The 27500-nt window shown below is 43.6% G+C and overlaps 1 protein-coding gene across 4 annotated transcripts in view; it reads right to left on the bottom strand.

Moving 5' to 3' along the window:
• LOC126997337 (actin-related protein 5-like) overlaps window positions 1–27500 on the bottom strand; it is a 141053-nt gene that overhangs the window by 74592 nt on the left and 38961 nt on the right. For all 4 annotated transcript variants that reach the window (XM_050858379.1, XM_050858380.1, XM_050858378.1 and 1 more), the window contains 3 exons: window positions 19031–19246; window positions 14883–15098; window positions 4401–4531 (listed from right to left, as the gene is read on the bottom strand). In XM_050858379.1, coding sequence (XP_050714336.1) covers window positions 4401–4531; window positions 14883–15098; window positions 19031–19246 — 563 coding nt within the window. The remainder of the gene's footprint in view (window positions 1–4400; window positions 4532–14882; window positions 15099–19030; window positions 19247–27500) is intronic.

The following is a 27500-nucleotide window of genomic DNA, read 5'->3' as shown; positions in this document are numbered from 1 at the left end:
CTAAAATACAGATATTGAAAGTTTGAATTCATCTAAGTTTTTTATTTGAAATATCAATATAGTATTGTTTTCACCTATCGGACTTATCGCTAGCTAGTATCGGAATTGTGGATTTATATCGGTATCGGTTAACGGTTATCACCTATATTTGTGTCTCCAGTTAACGAATTTTGGTTATCACCGATAAGGTTTTCCATTATCAGTTATCGAGTATCGGGAATAAAGTTTTCTGTTATCGTGCCCAGCTAAGGTTATGCAAATTATCTTGCAAACAGTAGTGTGTCAGAGGATTGGAGGAAGGAAGAAAGAGAACAGAGACAGCAGGATGGGTGTAAGGGGGAGGCAGCGAGGGGAGGCTACAGCTCCCGCACGAGCCCACGTCCCAGAGCCAAAGTGGTGGTGAGACAATGAACTAGCCAGCCACTTGGCAACTCGAGGGAAGAGGAACTCCACACACATACACATATATCATTTCTTTTGCATTAGTTTTGTTATTTTCTGTTATTGTTACTGTGAAATACAAATGCGTGCAAGACACACTTACGATCTGTAAGAACGTAAGTGTGTCTTGCACGCATTTGTATTTCAATAATAACATTGAAAGTCAAACAAGACACCGTATCATAGACACCCTACATCCTAAAAACTATCATACAATATCCGGGAAGAAATAACTCATGTGCTGGCTAAAGTGAGCCAGACGCAGTATGCGCGTCTTCGGATATGTTACGAGGCACACAAGGACGTAGTATACACGTCCTCTTGTTGAAGGGATTAAAGAAGGGAATTCATAAAAAAATAAAGAATGGTGAAACACATCTCGGGGGTAGGTACGTTGAACTCTCTAGATTGGTAAAGAAAAACACCCTGGTAGCAAAAAGGAACCATGAGATTAGAGTATCAAAAGAGGGGAAAAGTAATCCTAAGGGCTTCTTTAAGATGTACAGAACAAAAGCAAGGAAGAGAATTGGACCACTGAAAGCAAACACTGGTGAGCTAGTGGAAAATTATGAAAATATGAGCACAAAGTTGAATGACTACTTCCTCTCAGTTGTCACACAAGAGGATCGAATGACTATTTTGGAAAGCATTCAGGTATATGAGGGCAGGGATGACAACAAATTTAGGGATATAATCATCACTAGGCAGGTGGTCTAGGATGAGATAGATAAGTTAATGATAAATAAGTTGACAGGTCCTGATGACACATTTCCATGAGTTTTAAAGGAATGCAAGGAGGTACCCAGTGGCCCACTAATTGATATCTTGAAGATGTCAGTAAATTCTGGTTAAGTGCCCCATCAATGGAAAGTAGCTAATGTGACACAGATTTTCAAAAACGGGAACAGGTCAGCTAGCTCAACTATCACCCAATTAACTAAACATCAGTTACAGGCAAAATGCTGGAATCGTAAATAGCCAGGAGCATGAGGGATCATCTACAGAAACATACTAGTCACAGCTTGCAGCATGGGTTCATGAAAGGTAGGTCATGCCTCACCAATCTCTTGTCCTTCTATAATAAAGTAATTGAGGTGGTAGACAGATGAAAACTATGATGTAATATATCTTGATTTTAGTAAAGCATTTGACAAAATTCCTCACCACCGACAGTTGCTTAAATTACAGGCTCACGGAGTAGATGGTAAAGTTTTGAGCTGGGTAAGGGTGTGGCTTAGCAATACAAAGCAAAGAGTGCAAATCAATGGTAAAAGATCTGACTGGGGCTGTGTTACAAGTGGGCTCCAACAAGGTTTGGTATTGGGTCCACTGCTCTTATCATTTAAATCAATGATTTAGATACAGGAATTAGTAGCGATGTCAGTAAGTTTGCTGATGAAACCAAGATCAGCAGAGTAATTGAGTTGGATCAAGACACTAGTATTCTCCATGGATGAACTAAACAGATTGTATGACTGGGAGGGATATAGCAGATGGACTTCAATGTTGAGAAGTGCAGTATTTTGAGTGTAGGTAGGAACAACCTCACATAACTATTGCTTAAATGACACTCCCCTGAGCAGGTCTAGATGTGAGAGGGATCTAGGGGTTTTAGTGAGATCTGATCTCCGTCCAAGGGCACAATGCATTTAAGCTAGAAATCGAGCAAACAGGGTACTAGAATTCATTTCAAGGAGTGTAAGTAACAAAAGTGCCGAAGTCATCCTCGAGCTATAATTAGCATTAGTTAGACCTCATCTTGACCATGCAGTTCAGTTCTTGTCACCTTACTATAGAATGGATATAAAAATGTTAGAATCAGTACAGGGGAGGATGACAATGATGATTCACAGGTTGAGAAACTTACTATATAAGGAAAGACTTAAACAATTAAACTTGCATTCTCTAGAAAGGTGAAGGGTGGGAGGAGACTTGATCAAAGTTAAGAAATGAATGAAGGGTTTTAATAAGGGGGATATTAATAAAGTTCTGATGGTAAGAGAATTGGGTAAGACACGTAGTAATGAGTTTAAACTGGATAAATTCAGATCCAATGAGGCAAGGCAAAAATTGGTTTACTAACAGTGGTAGATGAGTGGAACAGGCTTGGCACTTGGCAGTCATGCGGTGAGTGCTAACACAATAGTCACATTCAAAAATAGATTAAATAGTCATGGACAGTGATATTAGGTGGCATTAGGTTCACAGGAGCTGCCTTGTACAGGCCCACTAGTCTCTTGCAGACTACTTATGTTCTTATGAGTTTTAATATTGGTGTAAGTGTAAGATCGGGGTGTTTAATGTCACCATGGCTTTTTAATGTGCACATGGATGGTTATATGAGAAAAATGAAAGCTAGAGTGGGAGAGTTAGGTCCAAGGCTGAAAGTGAAAGGTACAGAGAAGTCATTGGTGGCAGGTCTGTTTGCAGATGATACAGTATTGTTGGCAGAGAATGAGGGGACGCTGCAGAGGATGGTGGATGTGTTTGATAGGGAGTGTAAGAGGAGAAAACTGAAAGTGAATGCTGGAAAGCATTAGGTTATGGTATTTGAGAGGACGAGAGAGAAGACTACTGATTTTGCAAAGTTGTACAAAGTGGGATGGAGAAAGTAATGAAAGCATGTATGAGCAGTTTGGCATGGGTGTGACAGCAGAAGGAGTGGAGTGTGGAGTGGTGGAGTGGGTGAACCATGGTGCACTGAGATGGTATGGATACATGATGAGAATGTGGGAGAATGAATTCGTGAAGAGAGTGTATGAGGGAAGGATTGAGGGAGGGGGTGTCAGGGGAAGACCTCCTGTGAAGTGGATCAATAGGGTGAGTGAGTATTGGAGCGAGAGAGTTGGAAGAAGCAAGACTGAGTGTGCTGAGAGGGAGTGCCAGAAGAGGGAGAGATGGAGACACTTCTGCCACGGCCACCCCCTGGAGGGAAGTTCCTGGGAGGGAGAAGGGTGTCAGATATATAGATAAATAGATGTACAGAGTTAGAGCAGAGAGCACAGCGAAGTGTAGGATACGGCTGGGGAAAGACAGAATGGAGGAGGTGACTGAGTTTAGATATTTAGGGACAGTTTTATGTAAGCATGGAAGTATGGAAGATGAGGTGAGGGAAAGAGCAATGAAGGGGAGACAGGTAGTAGGTGCACTGGAGAGTTATGAGAGTGTGAGCATGGGGGTTAAGAGGGGAATAAGGAACAGCATTATCCTGCCAACTCTGTCATATGTGTCAGAGACGTGGACATGGAGCCCAGCACAGCAATCAAGAGTATGTGTAGTGGGAATGAGTTATATAAGATGTGCATGTGGTGTTTCAGGATAGGATGGAGAAAGTAATGAATGCATGTATGAGTGGTTAGGTATGGGTGTGACAGAGAAAAGAGTGGATTGTGGAGTGGTGGAGTGGGTGAAGCGTGGTGTGCTGAGATGGTCTGGAGAAGTGATGAGAACAAATGAGAATGAATTTATGAAGAGAGTGTAAGAGGGAAGGATTGAGGGAGGGGGTATCAGTGAAGTGGATCAATAGAGTGAGTGAGTTTTGGAGCAAGAGAGTTGGAAGCAGCAGGATTGAGTCTACTGAGAGGGAGTGCCAAAACAGGAGGAGATGTAGACACTTCTGCCACGGCCACCCTCTGGATGGAAGTTCCCGTGAGGGAACAGGGTGTTGGAGATATAGACTGATAGATAGCGAGATAGGTAGCAAAATCTAAAAGTTTGTTTGTTTTAAAGAAACATTTTCTAACAATAGTATATTTATAAATACTGCAAGAAAAGAGCTAAGGAACTACTGCCACCTGACCATGTGGTATTCTTGCCCTCATAAATTTTATGTACTACAAAACTGCAAGGCAGACCAAGAAAGAACATAAAAAAAAAGGAAAAAACAATCTAAGCTGAAACTCTTTCAAACAGATGAGAAGTGTAAGTACAGAAAAAATTTACCACTTTTAAGGACATACCTTTTGTGGCGGCGAGCAGCACGTCGAGCTTGAATGTCGCGCCACTGCTGCTTTACGTCTTCCACCCACTGCTCAAGGTCAGCTTTCTTCTTGGGACTCACATCTTCACACATCCGTTTAGGTTTGGGCTCCTGTGGACAACACAGGTAAATATGCAGCATGAAATATTACCTTATTTTCTGGGATACATGGCAAACATTTTTCCATGCAAGAAGTTTTGAGATTCACTCAATACCTTGCATATTCAACCTCAGGGTCAAAATAAATGTTTTCACTATGATGCTGATTTACAAAAAGGTTAGTTATTTGTAATCTCTACACATACACATACATATCTTTATGGGGAGGCGGTGGCTGAATGGATAGCGTGACGGCGCCGCGTTCAGGACGACGTGAGTTCAATCCCCGCCCGGTGCCACCAAGCTGGGATTTTTCAGCCGCTGCCGAGTGGCTTAAAACTACCCACATGCTGTCCAAAGGACCACCTATCAACCCGGACTCTAGATTCTAGGATTAAAGATGAGCTCCGGGAGGGCAGCATGAGCCAATGCAAGATGGCGCCACTATAAACACTCGCCTGAGCCAGAACGGGCTGGGCCGACCATCAGGACCCACCGGAAAGAAGCCTTGGACCAACCATCAGGATCCACCAGGAATTCACATCTGGCGACTCCAATCAATCACTATCCTAGTTCTTATTTGATGACAATATTCTTCCATTTAATGAATATTTTCTTTCCTCTGGCAAACACTGAGTTGTATTAGATGACTACAGTCTTGTATTTGACAGCCATTTCCCTTTATGTAATGCTTGCCAACTGTTATTGATGTATTTCCTTGCCAAAAGATTATCAGTGTTATACAATTGTGACCCCAGTTTTCAGCGACTTGACTGCCATGATGATAATGTCAGGCCAGCCGATGAAACAGCCATGAGTGAATCTGCTGCATGTGATAACTTGTTGTACACCACCTCTCACTCCTACCAGTGTAGCCCATTGCAATCTACAGAGTGTGTTATCACTGATATGACATCAATGGCCTCTATGAGTGCTGGAAGTAGCAATGGGGGGATGAGGACAAAGATAAACCTGAATGGAAGAAAAAAGGAGCCAAAATGCAAGTACCATGTGGGAGAGAAATTCAGTAAACTTTCAGCACAGAGCATCCTATAATTCCAAATTCCCAATTTCTTCAATCAACATTTCCTATCCCGTATGATGTGTGGAAGAAATGAGCGCAGTAACCATACCATTGCATGTTGACACCCCCCCTCACCACTCCTCCCTTCTCTCCCACAAACAACAAAAAGTTATACTCACTCATCTTGCTGGTCACATCAACAACATTCTTCACCATCTTTTGGTGAAGGTGTGTCTGATGGTGACTGAAAGTCATCACAGACCCACAAGATAAATGGTGATGACCCAAGCTGAAAACTTGCCTGACAAATAATGCAAATCAGCAGCAAACAAATCAAAACACCAGAAATAAAAGTTTTATCCACACAACATGCAAAAATTAGGAAAAACAAAAATCCAAGTCCCCATAGGATAATGGACTGCCGCCACAGCAGCTGACATTAACATACTTGTTATTGGTGGCAGTGGCGGCAGTCTGTTGTTCCCACAATCCTGTGAAGGCTCAAGTGCTCATTCCCTCCCTCCCCTCCATGCATCGTGAGGATGAAACTCTCACCCCCAGTGAGCTCTGATTTGCTTTCTACTGACCTGCACCATTTGACTATGGCCCCATTCATACTGTGCCGACTCTGGGCCACGACAACCCTGCTACTCAGGGTACACGAGGTCTTGGGTGTGAAATATTGATGTGAAAGGGTCACACATGGAGAAAAAGGTCTAGAAACGATCGCCAGATGATGAGTCAGCACAGTGTGAACGGGCCCTAACAGTAGTCACTAGTTTTGGGGGAGACCCTCGGAACATCACCATTCATCCCATGCATATGTGAGTGACTGGTAATGATGATAAGGTGACAGAGGATGTTGATGATGTGAACAGAAAAATGAATGAGCCTGAGCTTCTATTCAAGTGAGAGGAGAGGAGAGCAAGTAGAGGGAGACAGGCTTCCTCACGGTGGGCCAACCAAGAACAGCAGTGAGAGAACTGCTTGGCCTCCAGCATATGCCAACCTTGTCTTTCCCATGCACCACACCAAACAAAGGATGAAGATTAAAGACATTATTTTATCACCTCATCTTTTTGTTATCTCTTGGTATTCAATAATGAATGATAGAAAAAATGATGTTTTAAGACACCAAAACACTACAATTATGTTGAATAAGGGCTCTTGTACCAATTAACATTTTCCTATTGTTCTAATGATTCACAGCTGGCGAATTTGAATTTGGTGTGCTTTCTCTGGCATCAATGAGTTGCCAAATGTTCTACACAATGAGCCATGACAAAAGTCAAACACTGGTCCTTTCTGTTGTCATATACAGTTGGTTTTCCTACTTTGTAAGAATATGGCCGACAAATAACGTCGCAAAGTGCAAATTCGCTAAGTAAAATCCATTAAGCACATGTATTCAAGGGTGTGTGGTTAACTGCTCTCCTGGTACTCAGCTTTTTTCACCTTTTCCCTCTCTTCCTCACTCCTGTAGCTCCTCCCACTCCTCCCCCATTGCCCTGCCTATATCATCACCCTTGCCTTACCCTATTCTCTACTCCTCTTCCTACTTTTTCACAATCTACTGCTGCTCCTCTTTCTCTTCCTCCTTCCACTCATCTTCCCACACATCCTTCCCCATCACAGAGTTCCTAAGTGTGTATTTACCAAGTTGTATTTACTTAGTTGTGGTATACGAGAAAGGAGCTACGCTTGTACTGTCCTATTTCATCTTTGCGTGGACCACTTCTTTTTCCAGGCCATTCCAGGCCTCCACTACTCTTTGTGGAAAGCTGTTCTTCTTAATCCCTAAAAGGCGGATGACATGTTTTTCCGGTTGATAGGTTAAGGGCAGGTGACAGGGTTTTCTGGTCTGCCTTTTCTGCTGTAATCTTGAAGTTTGGATGGGATTTATGGGTCAGCATGACTCCTAGGATGCCACACAACTCCTCCGTGCCACTGTCAGTGTTTCCGAGACTGTAACAATGACAGAAGGAGAATTTTTTGGATATTCCTCATCTGATTCCATGCCAGAGTGTCCACATCCAGTGACCTCAACTCCTCATAAGCCTCCTCTTCCTCCCAAAAGAGCTTTCAATGTGGGTGCAATTGAAAGTGAGTGAAAGTGACTTTTTCAAGCTTCAAAAGTGGTGTAAGTGGTGAAGACAGTGACACCAACAGCATTGAAATCTAACTCCTTGTCTTATCAGGAAGGATGAGCCCCGTTATTGTGCAACCTCCCTTTGGTGGCCATCCTGTAGTCAATTTTATTGCAATGATGGTGGCAGTGATATTGAAGCCCCTGAGGATGCATCCCACCACCCTCCAGGGTTGTCAAATTCAGTATATGAGGGTAATGAAGGGGCTTTGCAGCGGGGTTGAGTGCTGGGAGCGGGAGGGCCAATAGCTACACTGAGCGGCCCACAACCTATGCAGTATTTTGAACACAGGCATGCTGCTAGGTAAAAGTTTCTGCAATACATCACGTCACTACGGAAACACCACATGACGTAGAGACTTCGTGTTTGTGGCAGACTGAAGAGGAAGGATGGATAAAAGGAATGCTCATAAATTTAAAGCTACTGGCTCAGGCAGAGCCGTGAAATTGATAACGGAAAGTCAGCAATTTTTGGGAAAACGTCCGAACATTGCCACATGGGGAAAACAGATTTCATGTTACATCCCTGCCCTTTAAGAGTTAAATGTCTCCACTACAGGCTTCCTTTTCATCTTCCTTTCATGACCTCTTGATCCTCTTGTATCCCATGTCATTAGATATTCCTTGCTCACTTTTTCCATCCCACCCAGCACCCTATACACTACAATCTCTTACTCTTTACTTACTCTTTCACCTCTTCCTGTCAACATCTACCTTTCCTTCCTGCTGGAAGTACGCCTTCGTACAGCCTGTGCCTAAGAAGGGTGACCGTTCCAATCCCTCAAACTACCGCCCTATAGCTTTACATTCCTGTCTATCTAAAGCTTTTGAATCAATCCTTTCCACTTCTGATCTTTTATCTGATCGCCAGTAAAGGTTGCGCAAGGGCGTTCTACTGGCGATCTTCTTGCTCTCTTAACTGACTCTTGGTCATCCTCTCTTAGCCGTTTCGGTGAAACTTTCTCAGTCGCGCTAGACATATCGAAAGTTTTTGATAGAGTTTGGCACAAATCTTTGCTTTATAAACTGCCCTCATATGGATTCTATTTTTCTCTCTGTTCCTTTATCTCCAGTTTCCTTTCCAGCCATTCTATTTCTGCTTTGGTAGATGGTCACTGTCACTTCTACCTTTATTGAAGACTCTTGTTGGCGTATGGAAGATGGCGAGGAGGGGAGAGGAAGGAAGAGAGGTTATTGTTTGGGAGGGGATTCCCCCTCCATAAGGACTTCAGGTATAAAGGCACTATCTATCTCCACTCTGGATGATTCTGGGCATATTCCTCCTACTCATACCCCCCTGACTCCTTTATGCCTGTTATTAAGATTCTTAACCCTTTCAATACGTGACGCAGACATCGGCTTCACAGTATGGAAAGGGTTAACCCTTTCCATACAGCGACGCTGACATTGGCGTCATGAAGCGCCAGTGGCATATACGGCGACATCCGATGTTGGCGTCGAAATTACATTTTGTTTTAGTTGATGCTGAGTGATTCCATATTCTGTTCTGACTCTACCCAGAGACTCAGTATGTGATGCAGTGTCTTATTTGACTTTCAATGATATTATAGTGTAATAACGTAAGTATGTCTTGCGCGCCTTTGTACTTGACAGTAACAATCAATTCTAACAGAAAATAACAAAAATAATGAGAAAGAAATGATATATGTGTATGTGTGGAGTTCCTCTTCCTTTGAGTTGCCAAGTGGCTGGCTAGTGAGTGCATTATTCACCACCCCCTCGGCTCAAGGACGCTGCCTCCCCTCCCTGCCTCTCCCTTACATCCATCCCGCTGTCTCGATCTGTTCTCTTTCATTCATTCTTCCTTCCTTCCTTCCTTCCTTCTTTCCTTATACCTCCTCCCTCCAGGGTGTGTGTGTGTGTGTGTGTGTGTGTGTGTGTGTGTGTGTGTATTTACCTAGTTTTACCTAGTTGTGACATACGGGAAAAGAGCTACGCTCACGCTGTCCCGTCTCCATATCCGCTCTTATCCAACTTTTCCTTAAAATCATGAATGTTTCTTGCACAAACCACCTCCTCGCCCAGTCCATTCCACAGCTCAATGCTTCTGTTTGGGAAGCTAAACTTTTTCACATCTCGCCTACACGTGGTCGACCTCAACTTCTTTCCATGTCCTCTTGTTTCTCTCTCGCTCCACACACACAGGTCCTCTCTGTCCAGATTCTCCACCCCACTCGACACCCTGTACACCGCTATCAGGTCTCCTCTTTCTCTTCTTCTCTCCAGGGTTGTGAGCCCCATGCTATTGAGTCTCTCCTTGTAAGTCCAATCCCTAAGTTCTGGTACCATCTTAGTTGCCACTCTCTGCACTCTTTCCAGCTTTCTTATATTCTACTTTTCGTGAGGAGACCAGACCACTGCTGCATACTCCAACCTTGGCCTTATCATTGTAACTATTATTTCTTCATCATCTCCTCGTCCAAATACACAAATGCCGTCCTTATGTGTGTGTGTGTGTGTGTGTGTGTGTGTGTGTGTGTGTGTGTGTGTGTGAGAGAGAGAGAGAGAGAGAGAGAGAGAGAGAGAGAGAGAGAGAGAGAGAGAGAGAGAGAGAGAGAGAGAGAGAGAGAGAGAGAGAGAGAGAGAGAGAGAGAAAGAGAGAGAGAGAGAGAGATGTTAGTCTCTTGCAAATTTTTCTGTATATATATATATATATATATATATATATATATATATATATATATATATATATATATATATATATATATATATATATATATATACACAGGGGGGTCGCCTGATATGCGAACCACCTCATATGCGACCTCCTTCCTCCCTCCCCCCTTGGGGGTGGAGCACGTGGGAGCGGTGACTTGACTCGGTTGTAAGAGATAAGTTTTTTTCATTCATTTCATGTTCCGACTTCGCTAACATCCATTTCCTACCAAATAATGAACTTGTTGTTACTCACTTCCTGAAGGAAGGAAATAAACAATGGCGCAATCTGGCAACTCTACTCTGTGAGACGGCTCCACGTGTTCTCTTCATCAGTACGCCTAAAGCAGCCATTGCTCTCACAAGCTGTGTCTGAGCTGTGTGCAAGCTAGCCTGTGGGCTATTGTTGCTGTTGTTGTTATTATGGCGCCCAAAGAACTCAAAAAGCAGTTTATTACATTGGAAACTAAGTTAAAAAAATGTGGCTGAACGCACATATACCATTATTTACATGCTTTTTAATGTTCCTAATATGCAATTGCGATATGCAGGCTTTGAACGCCTATATTCTCGCATATTAGATTTACCCCTGTATATATATATATATATATATATATATATATATATATATATATATATATATATATATATATATATATATATATATATATATATATATATATATATATATATATATATATATATATATATATATATATATATATATATATATATATATATATATATATATATATATATATATATATATATATATATATATAGATATATATATATATATATATACAGTAAAACCCCGATTATCCGAAATGGAAGGGGGGAAGCTTCTTTCGGATAAGCCGATTTTTCGGATAATCCGGATTTATGGCCGCCATTTTGATCGTCGGCATTGTGTTCTGCTGTATGGTAAGGACGACTTTCTTCCTTTTCCCGGTTTCTTTCGGCATGGTGATGTAGAAAGAAGTGAGGTCGAGCACAGGTAGAACGCGATGCGACTGCCCAGTGTGAAGTGTGTGACGCGACTGCCGCCGACTGACGATGTAAACAATGAAACCAAACAAACACACGCTACGCTAAACAAAGTAGTACGCTTAAAACATGTGATGTAAATGTTTTATTGTATGTTTGTCTGTGTGTCTCCTTGTCTGGACCAGTGTATGTTGATACTTGTGAGCGTTGCAGATCTGAATTGTGAATGTTGCAGAGTGCGATTGTGAATGGTTGTGCAAGCTTGCAAGTGTGACCTTGATGCATCGTGCAGGTGGAGACACAGTATGATGACTCATATTATCGCGAAACTCTTCTGTTGGAAGGGGAATGTGGCATGGATTGGAGAGGGAGTCGTGTTTGTGTCGTTGTCTTGAGAGTACGGTGTGAGAGTAGTCGTGCAGTAGTTTGTTCGTTTTCACGCCCTTGCTGGGGCGAAGGTGCGGACGTGGTGTTGTTGAGAGTTTGTTTAATGTTTTTGTCTAATACATTGATCTATTCGTTACAAGCTATTTCGGCAATACGTATTAGAAAGCATATTCATTTTAACTGTTCTTATCAATTTTAAATGTGTTAATATAGTACATATGTAGTTACTTTTATTTATTTTTGATGTTTTATAACGTTTTAGTATAGAAAAAAAAAAAAAATTTAATTGCATTATCCAGATCAATTTCGGATAATCCGGTTTTTCGGATAATCCGCTTTCGGATAATCGGGGTTTTACTGTATATATATATATATATATATATATATATATATATATATATATATATATATATATATATATATATATATATATATATATATATATATGCATACATCTCAAAATTATCAAATAACTTCTGTTTCTTTATATGCACCATTTAATTTTGCAAGTTTTTATATATAATACATGATGATCTGTTGAGATTATGGCTGAAAACTTGTTATAATCAGAAGTGATGTTTGAAATTTGGCGCGCGCGGCCAGCCCGGATACGGGGCGGGGCGCCGTTTTCGCCCGGACGTAGTAAAGGGGTTAAGAGGAAATGGAAGAGGATTAATCCTCTTCTAAACCTCTTAATCCTCTTCCATTTCCTCTTAATCCTCTTCTAAAGATCTTAAGAGGAAATGAAAGAGAATTAAGAGGTTTAGAAGAGGATTCATCCTCTTCCATTTCCTCTTAGCCCTTTCCATACTGTGACGCTGATGTCTGCGTCACCGTATTGAAAGGGTTAAGAATGATGTTTTCTGTGCCCTCTCTGGCCTTAATCCTCAGAAGGCTTATGGACCTGATGGAGTGCCTCCTATTGTCCTTAAAAACTGTGCTTCCGTGCTGACGCCCTGCCTGGTCAAACTCTTTCACCTCTGCCTATCAACATCTACCTTTCCTTCCTGCTGGAAGTATGCCTTCATACAGCCTGTGCCTAAGAAGGGTGACCGTTCCAATCCCTCAAACTACCGACCTATAGCTTTACTTTCTTGTCTATCTAAAGCTTTTGAATCAATCCTTAACCGGAAGATTCAAAAGCACCTTTCCACTTCTGACCTTCTGTCAGATCACCAGTATGGGTTCTGCAAGGAGTGTTCTACTGGTGATCTCCTTGCCTTCCTAACTGACTCTTGGTCATCCTCTCTTAGCCGTTTCGGTGAAACCTTTGCTATTGCGCTGGGCATATCAATAGCCTTTGATATTGTCTGGCACAAATCTTTGGTTTCCAGACTACCCTCCTACGGTTTCTATCCTTCTCTCTGTACCTTTATCTCCAGTTTCCTCTCTGACTGTTCTATTTCTGCTGTGGTAGACGGTCACTGTTCTTCCCCTAAACCTATTAACAGTGGTGTCCCACAGGGTTCTGTCCTATCTCCCACTCTTTTTCTGTTGTTCATTGATGATCTTCTTTCCAAAACGAACTGTCCTATCCATTCATTCTTACGCCGATGACTCTACTCTACATTACTCAACTTCTTTTAATAGAAGACCCACCCAACAGGAACTAAACAATTCCAGGCTGCAGGCAGCAGAACGCTTAGCCTCAGACCTTACTATTATTTCTGATTGGAGTAAGAACTTGGTGTCCTTCAACGCCTCAAAAACACAGTCTCTCCACCTATCCACTCAACACAATCTTCCAAACAACTATCCCCTATTCTTTAACAACACTCAGCTATCATCTTCTTCAACACTAAACATCCTCGGTCTATACTTAAGTCAAAATCTCAACTGGAAACATCATATCTCTTCTCTTACTAAATCACCTTCCTCGAGGCTGGGCGTTCTGTACCATCTCCACCAGTTCTTCTCCCCTGCATAGTTGCTATCAATTTACAGGGGCCTTGTCTGCCCTTGTATGGAGTATGCATCTCATATGTGGGGGGGCTCCACTCACACAGCTCTCCTGGACAGAGTGGAGTCTAAGGCTCTTCGTCTCATCAGCTCTCCTCATACTAAAAGTCTTCTACCTCTTAAAGTCCGCCGTGTAACGGTGTAATGCTTGGTTGCGGGAACTTGCGGGCGTGAAGAGAAACTCTTGCTGTCTTGGAAGAAATATATTCTTAACCTAAGATACAGCGTAGCGTGGGTGAGAGAGACGAGACGCTAGGTGTGTGTTGTGCAAGCTCTCTCGAAGGAGTGACGAGTTACAGATTGGAAAAATAATGAAGTTACAATTGGTCATGTATGTCAAGGTGACCTCTAAGCTTGATGAAATGCTTTGTATACAAACGGAGATGGTAAACACTGACAGCTGACATTCCTAGAAGGTGGCGTGATCTATCTGTCGTGGGTTTTTTCCGTAGATATTGCATGCCTAATCCGTGGTGATAATAAGTAATAATAATAATAATAATAATACATTGATATACTACAATTACTATTACAGCCGCCATGTTGCCTCTCTTTCTATCTTCTATCGATATTTTCATGCTGACTGCTCTTCTGAACTTGCTAACTGCATGCCTCCCCTCCTCCCACGGCCCCGCTGTATGCGACTTTCTACTCATGCTCATCCCTATACTGTCCAAACCACTTATGCAGGAGTTAACCAGCATCTTCATTCTTTCATCCCTTACACTGGTAAACTCTGGAACAGCCTTCCTTCGTCTATATTTCCTCCTGCTTTAACTTGAATCCTTTCAAGAGGAGTGTATCAAGACACCTTTCCTCCCGAAATTGACCTCTCTTTTGGCTGCTCATTACTTTTGTCTCTGTAAGAGCAGTGATTAGTGGGCTTGTTTTTTTTACATCTTTTTTTGTTGCCCTTGAGCTGTTTCTTTAGTGGTAAAAAAAAAAAATAAATAAATAAATAAATCTGGGGTTACTTCCCTTCTTTGTCTTTTACTGGGACCAGGACCAGCTTGAGTCACTGGACCCCTGTCGCACAAAAAATTTGTCCTGAGAGGTCTGTTTCTGGCGTCAGTGATGCCAGATCGAAACCTTCCGTGAAACACTCTTCTCTGGTAACACTGCGATCTAGAGCTAAGATAGAGTTAATATTGTAATACAGTCTACTTATACATGGAAAGTCTCACCTCTTCCTCTGGAGCAGCTGTAGCAGCCTGCATCATCTTATGTCGAGTTTTGACTATCTTGTGCTGTAGTAGTGAGATCTTTTTGGTAAGATCTGCTAAGGAGGTAACCTGCGCCTCTTCTAAAGCATGTTGATATTCTGGTTCGTCGGGGGTAAACTCTTCCATTGCCTCTTCTAGTTCAACCAGTCGCGTCAGCTCTGCTTCATCCTCCACCAGCTGTAAGATTAGGGATCGGTTGTAATGAATTGACGCTTCTATTCTATAACTGAGTTAAAATCATTGTTTCCTTTTGCCTTTGCATTCTCAATATTACCTCATCAGCAGATTTCTTTATTCCATTTTTCAAGTCATTTTTGTTTGTTGCTAAGGGGTGCTCAGTTATTTATTTATTACTACATAAAGACTGCCCCAAAACTATTGTCTTCAGAACTAGCAACAATTTTTCCGTTTCTTAATACTGCTAGACACGGGACCCCACAGCTCTCTACATCCTTCCATTAACATCTCCTGGTTAAAAACTTTTGTTTTCTCAAATATCCTGACAGGTATCCTCCTTTTGGTTTTCATCTTCAGTCATCATGTGTAGTAGCAATATAAAGTAAAAGTCCAATAATCTGGCATCCAATACTTTGGAAATCCCGATGGTTAGGAATTTTCAGCCAATGGTTATTTTTAGCTTTTTTGAGTTACACCGAGAAAAATTGGGGAAAAAATATAGACAAAAGCAGTACATCAAACTATGATATATTTGGCAACCTGGAGAGTTGAAGAAGGAAATGCCAAACAGTCCATCAGCCCTGCCAATCCATTACTTTATGTGTATCTGCTGAAGAGCTGCTTGTAATTATGATGCAGTGTTTATTAGCTGTTTCATATTATTAATGTCTGATTTTTATAGAAAGAAGCATTCACTAGGAAATAATTTGCATCGTACATGTTTGAGCACCAAAAGCCAAAATAGAAAATGGCAGACACTTCATGACTGGCGTCGGTGGTGGTTCCTTTGCTGACATAATACAGATCTTCAATTTATTGTATTTATGGGGACAATCTGCCATGAATAAATATGAATAAAATTAAAAGGACACAAAATTGAGTTATATGTTCTGGCCACACACCAAACAAGCAGGAGAATGCCCTGTGGCTGTACTGAGGAATTTCCTAATTGCCTCACTCCTTATTGACAAGTTTCCTCACTTGCATTGTAAACAAGAAGGAAAAGTTAAATGGAAAGTGAGCAAGCATGAGCCCAAGACTGAACCTCAAGACCACCAAAGGTGACAAGACTGCTATTCATTCCTGGATCTGCCAGCTTGCTCTCCACACTCCAACCCTGGCCTTGCCACGGTACATCAGAGGTCCATCACACCCTCATAGGAAGGTCTCAGACCAAGATTTAGCTGTTCAAGGGACATCATTATCGAGACTGTAACCATAGAACCCAAAGAGTAGACACCAAGGAGTGAGGGGCTACACTACATCTTGCCAGAACTGAAGATTGATTGATTGTTGGGACATTTTTCTTGGTGCCACAACTGCAAGGTCATGTGGTGCCGAATAAAAGATTAAATAAACTATATTTTAAAACTATACCAAACAGTATTTGATTAAAAACAAGGTAAAAGAATGACTCAATAAAAGGACAATAAAACCTACAGGAGGTTGAGGATGCCAGCCTCCTGTAGGAACCCATAAACATCATGTCCCGGAAAGAGTGCCCTCTCCCCCAACACCAGTGAGAGTGAGAAACTCCCATCTCCACCCTGACACTGGGAAAGGTACAGCTCTCGCAGGCCCCACAGACTGGGGCACTTGACCAGCAAGTGCCGAACAATCAGGGGGACCAAACAATCATCACAGTAGGGCTGAGCTCCCCGGGACATGAGGAAGCCATGTGTATATCTTGTGTAACCAATTCTAAGGTGGGCCAGGACAGTCTCCTTCTTACGGCTTCTTAATGGGAATAAGACCAGGGATGCACAGCCCTGGTTGTGACTTCCCCCATCTTTGTTGTGGCAATCACAGCTGCCCACCTGCGCTGCCACACACTCTGGAGTGCGGAGAGCGTGGTGGGATACAAGCCAGAACTGAGGAAGGTGCACCCCTCCCCCACCACTTCACTTCTCTCCCCATCTACTGTGATGTGGTGGCAGACTGGTAACTTCCCCCCATCATCACTACTGCTTCACTATAACCAGCTGGGTATAATTAAGGATGTTACTGGTGTTCCATGTTAAGGAATTGCAAATAGTTTAGCTCCTTGGCAGGGAATCCACTCACAAGAGATACCCATGTTACCTTGTATATACATTACAGTACCTTCCCGAGTTTCGCGATCCTTGAGTTTTGCGATCCTCGAGTTTCGCACTTAGTCCTGAATTCTTACCGCTCTCGACATCACGGGTGCTTTTGACCGGGTGTGGCACGCGGGCTTGCTGGAGAAGCTTTGTACCAAAGGAATCCAAGGACACCTGCTGATGCTGATGAGCGACTACCTTCAAGGAAGAAGCCTCCACGTCGTCGTCGGCGGCCAGCAGTCCAAGGACCTCCCAGTGGGTGCCTCAGTCCCTCAGGGATCTGTGCTGGGACCTGTCCTCTGGAATCTGTACATCGACGACCTTCTCAGGAGTCTGCCAGCAGTCTCTGCATATGCTGACGACTGCACGCTCTCCCTCTCCTACCCTCGCCAAGAAAGCCAGCAAGCGGTTGCTGAGGTCAACCAGCAACTACGCTTGATACGGGAGTGGGGGGAGCACTGGCAGGTGAACTTTGCTCTAGAGAAGACTCAGGCGATGGTGATCTCTCGGTCCCCGGCAGCCACACAAGCTGTCGAAGGAAGGGTGATGTTTGGCTCCGTCACCCTCCCGCTCCAGGATTACGTCAGGATCCTCGGAGTGGACTTGGATCAAGAGTTGCGCTTCGACCGCCACCTGAAACACGTCGCCCACCATGCCTCCCTGCGTGTCTCTGCCCTTCGTAGAGTGGCTAATTTCCTCGACAAGCGAGGAACTATGCTCATCTACAAGGCCCAGCTTAGATCCTACCTGGAGTACGGGGCTCTGACCTGGATGTCCAGTGCTGCCACACACCTGCAGAGACTGGACAAGGTGGAGCGACGGGTGCAGCGACTGTTACAGGAGAACAACCCCCAGCCGCCCCCTCAGGATATTATACATCTAGACAATCTGGAGCACCGTCGGGACGTCGCTGCGCTGGTGGTGTTCCACAAGGCCCAGGTACAAGGAGTACCACACCTGGCGAGACTGAGGCTCCCCCCGCGAGAGGCTGTGAAAGATACGAGAACGGTACTCTCCAGCCACGAGCAGGTTGGGGTGCCTAGGTCACGCGCCAGCCAGCACCAGTGGACATTCACCTCCAGGGTGTCCCGCCTGTGGAACACATTCACTGCAGCAGGGCCAACAGTGAGGGAAATGTCCACCCAGCAGGTAAAAGTGGCTGCTCACAGGTGGCGAAGAATATGCCCCACACCACTAGTGATGCTAAATACACAGTGAACAAGTGTAAAGGGTTTTTGAAATAATGCACAAGAAAAAAGTGACTTTTTAAGCCCTGAAAAGTGCACAGTGAAACATATGCTACTCGAACGATCGCATAAAGTGTCGACGGCAAAATACAAATATGTTGTGTACTATGGATTCGTCAGTTTAAATAAAAAAAAAGAGAGAGAGAGAGAGAGAGAGAGAGAGAGAGAGAGAGAGACCCTCTCCCTGAGCCGCACCTATAGGCTCAGGTTAGAGTTGACAGACTATAGGATAATTCTTGATTGCCAGATGACAGCTTAAAGTTGTAGTTGCCTATTGTTCATACCGCCACCATGGTTAGAGGAAAAGGGCAAAGTGCGATACCAGCTTGACACCCTATTCAAATTGTTTTCCGCTCCGAGCGCTCTCGTCTTTCGGTGAACAACGGGAACCCACGCTCACATCTTTGACTGGTACAAACAGGATGCTCGTACACCAAGTCATTGCTCGTAAACCAAGGCATTTTTCGTGATTTTCTTTTGCTTGTAAATCAAAACACTCGTAAACTAAGGCACTCCTAAACCGAGGTATAACTGTATTTGAAAAATGGATCCTACGAGAGTAGCTCAGTTCCTGTATATCACAACTAGGTAAATACACACATACCTTCTCCTCCCTCTTTTTGGCATTGAGTTCAACAAGTCTCCGTGCGGCCTCCTTGCGCCTTTCTCGCTGCTGCTCCACAGACACAGTGCTGACTGGTGCGGCTACAAAGGGCAGCTGAATCCTTCGAACATGCTGCTCATAGTGGTCCACCACACTCCAGCTTTGTACCTCCTCCATGTAGTCCTCTGCTATGTACATGTGGTGGTGCAGGATCTCCTACAACATGAAATTCACATGTAACAAGAAGTATTTAATAATGGTGGCGCACAATGCAAATGGAAGGGAAGTTATCATGAATACAGCAGTTCCAAGAGTGTAAGTTTCATGAATGTTAAAGGAAGAATATATCGAAAACTATCAACCAAGAGGTTGGTTGGAGTGCAAAGGGAATGATAAATGATGTAAAAGAGTGGAAGAGCATGCATAGATCTGATTTTGACTATTGTGATGTAAACAGAAATTATCCTGCCGAGGGGCAGTACTCTCCCCTCAACAAAAAGTTTATAAGAGGATGAGAATTCTGTCATCATCATCATCATCAAGCCCCATTTCCCGCTAAGGACGAATGGGAAGCCTAAAAGATTTTGTAACTTTTTTGATGAGTGTTCATAGCAAAATATATAAGATGGAGGAAGCCCAGTCCCTAACCTCAACCTGCTACCTTCCATTCTTAGCAGCATCTTACAGTCAGGGGTCAGCAAATACAGGTAGTCCTCAAGTTATGACGTATGTGACTTATGAATGCTTGCACTTATGACCAGGCCAATAATATTAGTGATACTTGATTTAGTAATGAGTTGATATTTCAAATATCCCACCACGAGTAGACCAACTGCTTGTTTATACAGTACTCCTGTGCAACCCCTCCCACCCTTATCCCACCATCGTCCTCAGTCCTCACGCGCTGGGAGGAAGGGGAAAGGGTGGGCAGAATGGGACACCCCACCCACGCTTCCCCTCAATACCCCTTGAAACAAAAGTTTTAAGTACTACTCACACTGGAGTTGCTAGTTGCTACTCTACCAGTTTATAGACAAACAGTCTGCTGTACAAGCATGCTGCTAGATCTAGCAGATGCACAGTTGGCTAGCACGTGAACCAAGTAAGGGTGGAGTGAGTCTGGCCAATTATCTACATTATTTATAATCTCAGCCATCAGCCCCAAAGCTTCTGGCAGGTGGCAGAAGAGCTAAAGTTGATCAGTTGATTGCCACCAAAATGGCTGACAACAACTTCCTCACAATATTCCCGTAGTAGCCCTTATGGGTGGCCTTATACCAGAAACAACAATCACAGCTGAACAAAACATTCACAAAATGTAAGAAGATGCAGCAGAGGTCTGTCTGGTCAGGGTACAGGCCTGGTAGTGTTACTATGTAATCCAGTGGTACAACCAGACACATGGTCAGGTTGTCAGTGACTAAACTGGCTCCTCCACTGGGGCACACCCATGAGGAGTGTGCTGGACACCAAGGTCAACAGAAGACAAAACTACGCAAAGAGCAGAGGAACTTTTTGTCAATGGCCATCTTGTCCCAGGTATGGGTGAAATAGGAACCCTGCTGCCTTGCAGTTTATAGCCTCTTAAGGCATAGGCTAGGACCACTGCCTATAACATGTGGTTGGCATTAGCAAGGCCATGCAACCAAAAAAACTGCACTCAAGGCACTTCAAAGACAATGATCAAATGAGAACAAATGAAGACCCCAGTCCCCGGCATGGGGTGCGAAGAAACTCTGGGAAGATTCACAAAGAGGTGCTGAGAGTGGGTACAGTGAACATTGGAGAAATGAGAGAATGCTGTTACAGGATTGTAAGGCTATTCTGGGAGAAGCAAGTTTAAAACAACATAGGCTTTTGTGTAGTTCTGTCAGGGTAACTGCTATTACAATAAACAGAAGGAAGAGAGGAGAGAAGATAAAACAGTGGAAACTAAGGAAAGAAGCAATCAGGAGAGATTTTAAAGAAAATGTGGAAAGGAGAATGGAGAGAAGTGGAGAAAGATGGGAAAACTGCAAGACAATATCATGGAGGCCGAGCAAGAAATCTGTGGGGAGACAACTGGAAACTTTAGAAGAAGAGAAACTTGGAGGTGGAATGAGACAATTCAACAGGTAATAAGAGAGAAGAAAGAGGTTTACAAGACGTGGCAAAGAAGTGGAGACTGATGGAAAAACATTCAAGCAGAAGAAAAGACAAGCAAAAAGGGAGGTGGCAAGTGCTAAAAGATCTATTTGGGAATAATGGAGGGGAAGTTCAAGTGAACAAAGAAGATGGCAGACCTTTCCAGAACAGCCAAGCAGATGAAAATAGGGACAAGATGTACAGTACCCTCTCGAGTTTCGCGCTTGCTTCATTCCGAAGGTATGGCGCTAAACTCGAGGATCGCGTAACTCAAGGTATTGAAATCCATGTAAAAGCGCTTATTGGTTCCGACCCGTGGAAAATAATGACTTTTTCCAACTTTACTCCCTTGTTATCATAATTTTTCCGACTTTACTCCCTTGTTATCATAATTTTTCCGACTTTACTCCCTTGTTATCACATTTTTTTCGACTTTACTCCCTTGTTATCTCAAAATACGTACCTTGTTAATAGGCAGAAAATGTGAAGTAAGAACAGATCGTTTTTAAGCCCCAGTTGAAGGCGGCTGCCTTACAATTGGCTGGCAGTTCTAAGAACACGCTTGTGATCCACATGGTGTCGTCTAAAGTAAGGGCGGTCGCGGTCACCCGTGGGACAGTTGGACAAACCAATATTTTTCTGGTAGTTTTCTGTGTGTTATGAAATAATCTGCTAATTCTTTCTGTTGAAAATCATGAAATCACTAATATCATGATTGACTTTTCAATGCCTATTGAACGTAAGCCGCTGCCGCCGCCGCAAAAATAGCTCGCAGAGAGGTTCAACTTGCTTACTGTTTCCATATTTCCCTCACCGCTCACAAAGATCACAACCGGACAGACTAGAACAAAACCAGACAAATTAATACTTTTAATGCTGTGTATTCTCACAGCGCACATGTGTGGTGGACAGCAGAATGACTGATTTCATCGGGAAGATATTTCTCGCAACACCTGCCAGTGTAGTGGACCTCCTCCTTCTTCTTTTGACCTGTAACGGTTTGTATCGCTTCTTAGGTCCTCCTTCTCCACACTTTCATACTTTCACAGTCATTTTGTTTGTTTTGATCGTTCCCAATGGCGGCGATCGCCGCTATAATATTTCCACGTGAAACTGGCCGATGGGGTAGTGGCGGCTGTGGGGTTAGCCTAGCCCCGCACTTACCACACACTCTCAACATCTCTCGCTTCGTCTGCAGCCACCGCTACCCCATCGGCCAGTTTCACGTGAAATACTAAGCGGCGATCGCCACCATTTGTAACTAACAAAACAAAGTGAGAGTGAAACCAGCCCTTAGTTACTTTACAGTGCGCACTTATAGCTACACTTCACCCTGAACTTAGGTGTTTTTCTGCCCTTTTCTTTCCCTGATTTTGCTTTTCTATGCCCTTTTGCTATTTTTCACTATTACTTTTCACTGTCGCTGCCATGCATTACAGGTCAATAGAAGAAGAAGAAGAAGAAGAAGAAGAAGAAGGAAAACAACACCGGGAGTTCTACAATTTTCAAAGATTCGATAAAAAGATTTTTGGACTGTGGTTCCACAGCACGTGGTGTTCTCTTATCTTGTTAATCAAGTAGTAAGCAAAGCAGCTCTGCCAGTCCATTTTACAAATCTCTTGGTGGGCCATCTTCCACTGCTCCTCACTCCTCAGCCACTGCCGTCGTCTGTTTGTTTACATGCAGCCGTTCGGTACCCAGGTACTCACGCTCATACTCACAAACGTTTTCCATTCATAAGGACACCCAACAACTCGCTCCCGGATGGGCATACGGGCAACCGTGGTTCCCCATGGCCCTAATGGTTGGACATCGCCTATTAAGGCATCATGCATGACGCTGACGGTAGGTAGACGTGACCCGTACTTGTCAAAGCAAAACGAAACTCGTGGCGGTAATGTGCAAAACTCGTGATAGTAAGAATTTAGGACTAAGCGCTAAACTCGAGGATCGTGAAACTTAGATAGCGTGAAACTCCAGAGGGTACTGTTGTAGGAGGAAAATATGTAAACAACACCAGAGGAGAGGTCAAAGTAGAAGAGATGAAGGGAAAAAGTTTGGAAAGTTTCGTTTAGTCAGCGCAACGTCTGTGGTCATATGCCAGAGAGAGACAGACGGGGAAGGAATTATAGGAGAAGGGATCAGATCCCAGGAGACGGGACACAACCCCTGATTAATACCTGGTACTCATTCACTGCTGGGTGGACAGGGGGGTAGGGTATCAGAAAAACCACCCAATTTTTTCCACTCCGCCCGGGAATTGAACCCAGGCTCTCTCGGTTGTGAGCCGAGCGTGCTAACCACTGTACCATGAAGCCCCCTTGATGAAGGGAATACAGTACTTGAGAGATCTACTAAATGACCAAAATGAAAACCAACTGGAAGAAACTGTAGAAGTGGAAGGACCATTGGAGGAGATGACGGAAAAGGAAGTGGATGCAACTTCGAGATCGCTCTCAAGCTCATTATCACTTTCGCTGGCGAATCCCATAAATTCGCCATCAGAGTCGTGAATATCATTGCCTTCACACTGAAAATCACTCTCATCACTTGACAATTCGCCCAACTCACCATGAAGAGACAGGTCTTCATATTCCTGCAGCTTCACCAGGATAGAGCGTGGTGTTAGGGCAGCTGTGGGGGGCTGGGAACATTGGGCGGGTGAAGGCGAGGAAGCAGCGTCACCCGCGGCGGAGGAAGGCACACGTTTGGACACATCGGAAAGTGAAAAATCATGTCCTTCTATCACTACGGCTAGTGACCAACTGACTGGTGGTGCATACACATGCTCCGGGATGCTGGGCTTGGGCTGATACCAAACTAAGCCCGCGCGCGCATTTCAAATGGTAGAAATACGCACATGCCTTCTGAGAGGACACCCAGATTTTTGCCAAATTTTACGTGCATCCTTCCAAGAGGATGCCTGGAGTGGAAGGGTTAAAGTTTCATGTACCCTGATCCTTACTAAGGGTCGCTTTCACACTCACTTTTGTTTGTTTTGATCGTTTCCAATGAGCGGCGATCACGGCCATAGTATTTTCACGTGAAACTGGCCGATGGGGTAGTGGTGGCTGCAGAGGAAGCAAAAGGTGTTGAGTGTGTAGCAGGGTGCGGGGCGGGGATAACCCCGCAGCTGCCACTATCCCATCGGCCAGTTTCACGTGGAAATACCATAACGACAATCACCGCTCAATGGTAACAATCAAAACAAAGAAAAGTGACTGTGAAAGCGGCCCTAAAACCCAATGTTTTACATTTAAAATGCTTGATACTTACTGGGACCTGCCAGAACTGGTCCTTCTTAAGGCGCGGCCACACTTGCCCTAGAACATTGCTCGAAACAATGTTCGACGCATGAAGGAAACATGTCTCTAACTTTGTCACGGACGTGTTCGAGGCACTAGCGTCCACATCATGTTGGCAGCTCTGCCTGTGACATGGTGGTAGTACTGGTGTGGACGAGGCTTCGAGCTGCTGACATGTATCATCCACACCATTCAAGTGACGGCAGTGCATGGTGTGGACAATGGAGTGGACCAAGGAGCAGACATTCGTGTTGATTGAACTGTATCAGTCACACCCAGTGTTATGGGATCCAATAAATTGGTTTTCTGAGCCTGGTTTCCACTTTGGTAATAGTAGGTCCAATTATGTTGAGTATGTGCTCAAAGTCTGCCTTCGACATCCTGAAGAAATTTGAAAAGGATGCACTGTCCCCGAGTTGAGCCGGCAACAATCCAACGTCATCTCCCATCAGCTCATTGAGGATATTGTTCCTTTCACCAGTGTTTTTTTCTCTAAGCGTTGGACGCATCCAAAATCGGCGACGATATCTTCCCCGTTGTCTCTGCTGTGTAAATAGTATCACCGTAGCTGCAGCGGCCAGTAGCGCGTCTTCCCTCGTCGCCATGGTGCTGGGTAGTGACTGAGGCAAGTGTGGACCACTTCACTATTTCACCTCTTGTTTCCAGCATGTCCATGACTTTGCCCCAAACAGTGGCCGAAACACTGTCCCAGTACCTACTGTCAGTGACATGTTGCTAGCGTGCGTGTAACATGTTTTCTTCATGCGTCGAGCAGTGTTTCGGGCAATGTTCTAGGCAAGTGTGGCCGCGCCTTTAGAGACTCAAGGCTACTGCTTTGAGGAGTAAACAAACATGGGGGAGACTGCAACAGTGAGAGAGGGGTAATGGGTATAAAATTTGTACGGGTGTATAGATGGGAACAGCCACAAACGGACCTTCCAAGGGCCCAGCAAACACTCAAATTAACCCTCTCGCGCACCGTAAGTTTCCAATAAGTATCTGTTCCACTCACCATGCATTTTTCAGGCACGACCAGCCTTTTTTGCCGCCGCCATACTTCACAATCCCGGCCGTATTTTACCTTCACAGATATATCGTACTCCAATAAATTTGGTATCAATGGCTTCATAAAGACTTGTACTAGAACATGCACAAATAGAAAGAGGAAAATAAACAATACAAACTTGTTTCAAGTCTCCGTATAGAGCATTGTAGGCAATAAATCCTAAGTACCAACTCTTTCCCACTCGCTAGTTTGAAATTTTGTAAGCCAACTTTTTTAGCCGAATATATGTTTCGAAATGGAATTTAGTGAGAATTCTCATGGTATCCTCAAAATCCTCATATGCCAATAAGTTCCCGAGTTACACCAAGAAAACTAATTTTTTCCTCTCCCGGAGGAGTAGGTTAACAACTAAAAATCGCTCCACGCTCCTCATCTACGCTCCTTAGAAAGATTGCCATATATTACCATTAAGAAACAAATGACGCTCCCAAATTTGATGCACTTTCACCGAAAACTTAATTTTTAATAATTTTTTAAAACTTTTATGACGCATTTTGCGTCATTGTACGCCAGGACCTTTTACCCTTGATGATGCGAAATGTGTCATCGACCGCGAGAGGGTTAATTAATAATATACTGGATGTATATGGATATACATATGAGTATTAACACAAAGGGGAGACAAGAATTCACTAACACCTGATGGCGAGGTGGAACGAGCAGTGCGGCGCACTTACCTTTCAAAGGCCCAATAAACACTGATGCCACGGGCTGAGCGCAGTGTTGCCAGACTATCGTACTCATCGCATTGCATTTTTCTTAGTTTCCGACCGATAACTACAGCAAAAAACAAAGAAACATCAATGAATTACAGTCTTAACGCTAACTCTATTAACCCTTAGAATACGGGTGGCGTCCTTGATTTGCACGATAGATGCCTTTCAGAAGGGACCGTGCAAAGTAAATTTCATGCAATGTAAGGATGATCACCCCCAGTACTGGAGTAAACTGTACATACACTATGTTAAAGGATGGGAGTTGTTGGAAATAAAACAAACAATTACTTGTATTGAGTAAACATTATTTTATTAATGCTCATGTTCTGTAGTTTTTAATGTTTTTATTAATACAATAAGTACTGTACAATAAATACAATAAGTGCAGTGATCTTTTTACATTACTGTTTTTATTCAACGAGTAAATCTGGCTCCGACTCTTCCTCACTGGCCTGCCCGGCATCAGACTCCGCCTCCATGTCGGGTGTGTTTGGCGCGTCAGGGTCGTCTGTCTCCGATTCCGTGACTGGCTGGGGTGTGTTCGTTCGGAAGAAGCTTGTTATCGATTGTTGTTTTTTATGTTGTTGTTTTTCTTTCAGGATAATTTCGTAACAAGCCATTTTGTTCATAACACCTCTGATTATTGACGAGCTCCATTCAACATTCGGATCATTTTCTTCAATTATTTTCATAGATTGCCTCAGTAAGTCCAGACATTCAGATAAGTTGGTAGCGGTGAGGGCTCGCTGCGGTTGTGCTGGTGATGCTGCTGCCGCCTCTGCCTCCTCCATGACCTTTACTTGCTCTCTCTCTACCTCTAATAAATCATCATTAGAGAGCTCCTCTTTGTGTGAATTTAACAATTCGTCGATGTCTTCATTTTCCAAGTTTTCAAACCCAACCTGCTGTGCAAGGCGAAGACTTTTGCTATTGGCACTGGCCAGATTATCATCGATGTTGAACCATCTTCATGCTATGAAACCCATACCTCTTCTGGAAGTTAGCCATCCATCCGTTACTTTTTTTTTTTTTTTTTTTTTTTTACAGCAAAGGAGACAGTTCAAGGGCACAAAAAAAGCAAACATTAATAAAAATAGCCCGCTACTCGCTGCTCCTAAAAAGAATCCAAAGAGGTGGCCGAAAGATAGGTCAGTTTCGGGAGGAGAGGTGTCCTGATACCCTCCTCTTGAAAGAGTTCAAGTCGTAGGCAGGAGGAAATACAGATGAAGGAAGATTGTTCCAGAGTTTACCAGCGTGAG

The sequence above is a fragment of the Eriocheir sinensis genome, chromosome 12 (assembly GCF_024679095.1).
Source record: "Eriocheir sinensis breed Jianghai 21 chromosome 12, ASM2467909v1, whole genome shotgun sequence".
Taxonomy (NCBI): Eukaryota; Metazoa; Arthropoda; class Malacostraca; order Decapoda; family Varunidae; genus Eriocheir; species Eriocheir sinensis.
Note: the sequence above shows the minus strand (reverse complement) of the source record. Positions and strands in the feature narration are given on the sequence as shown.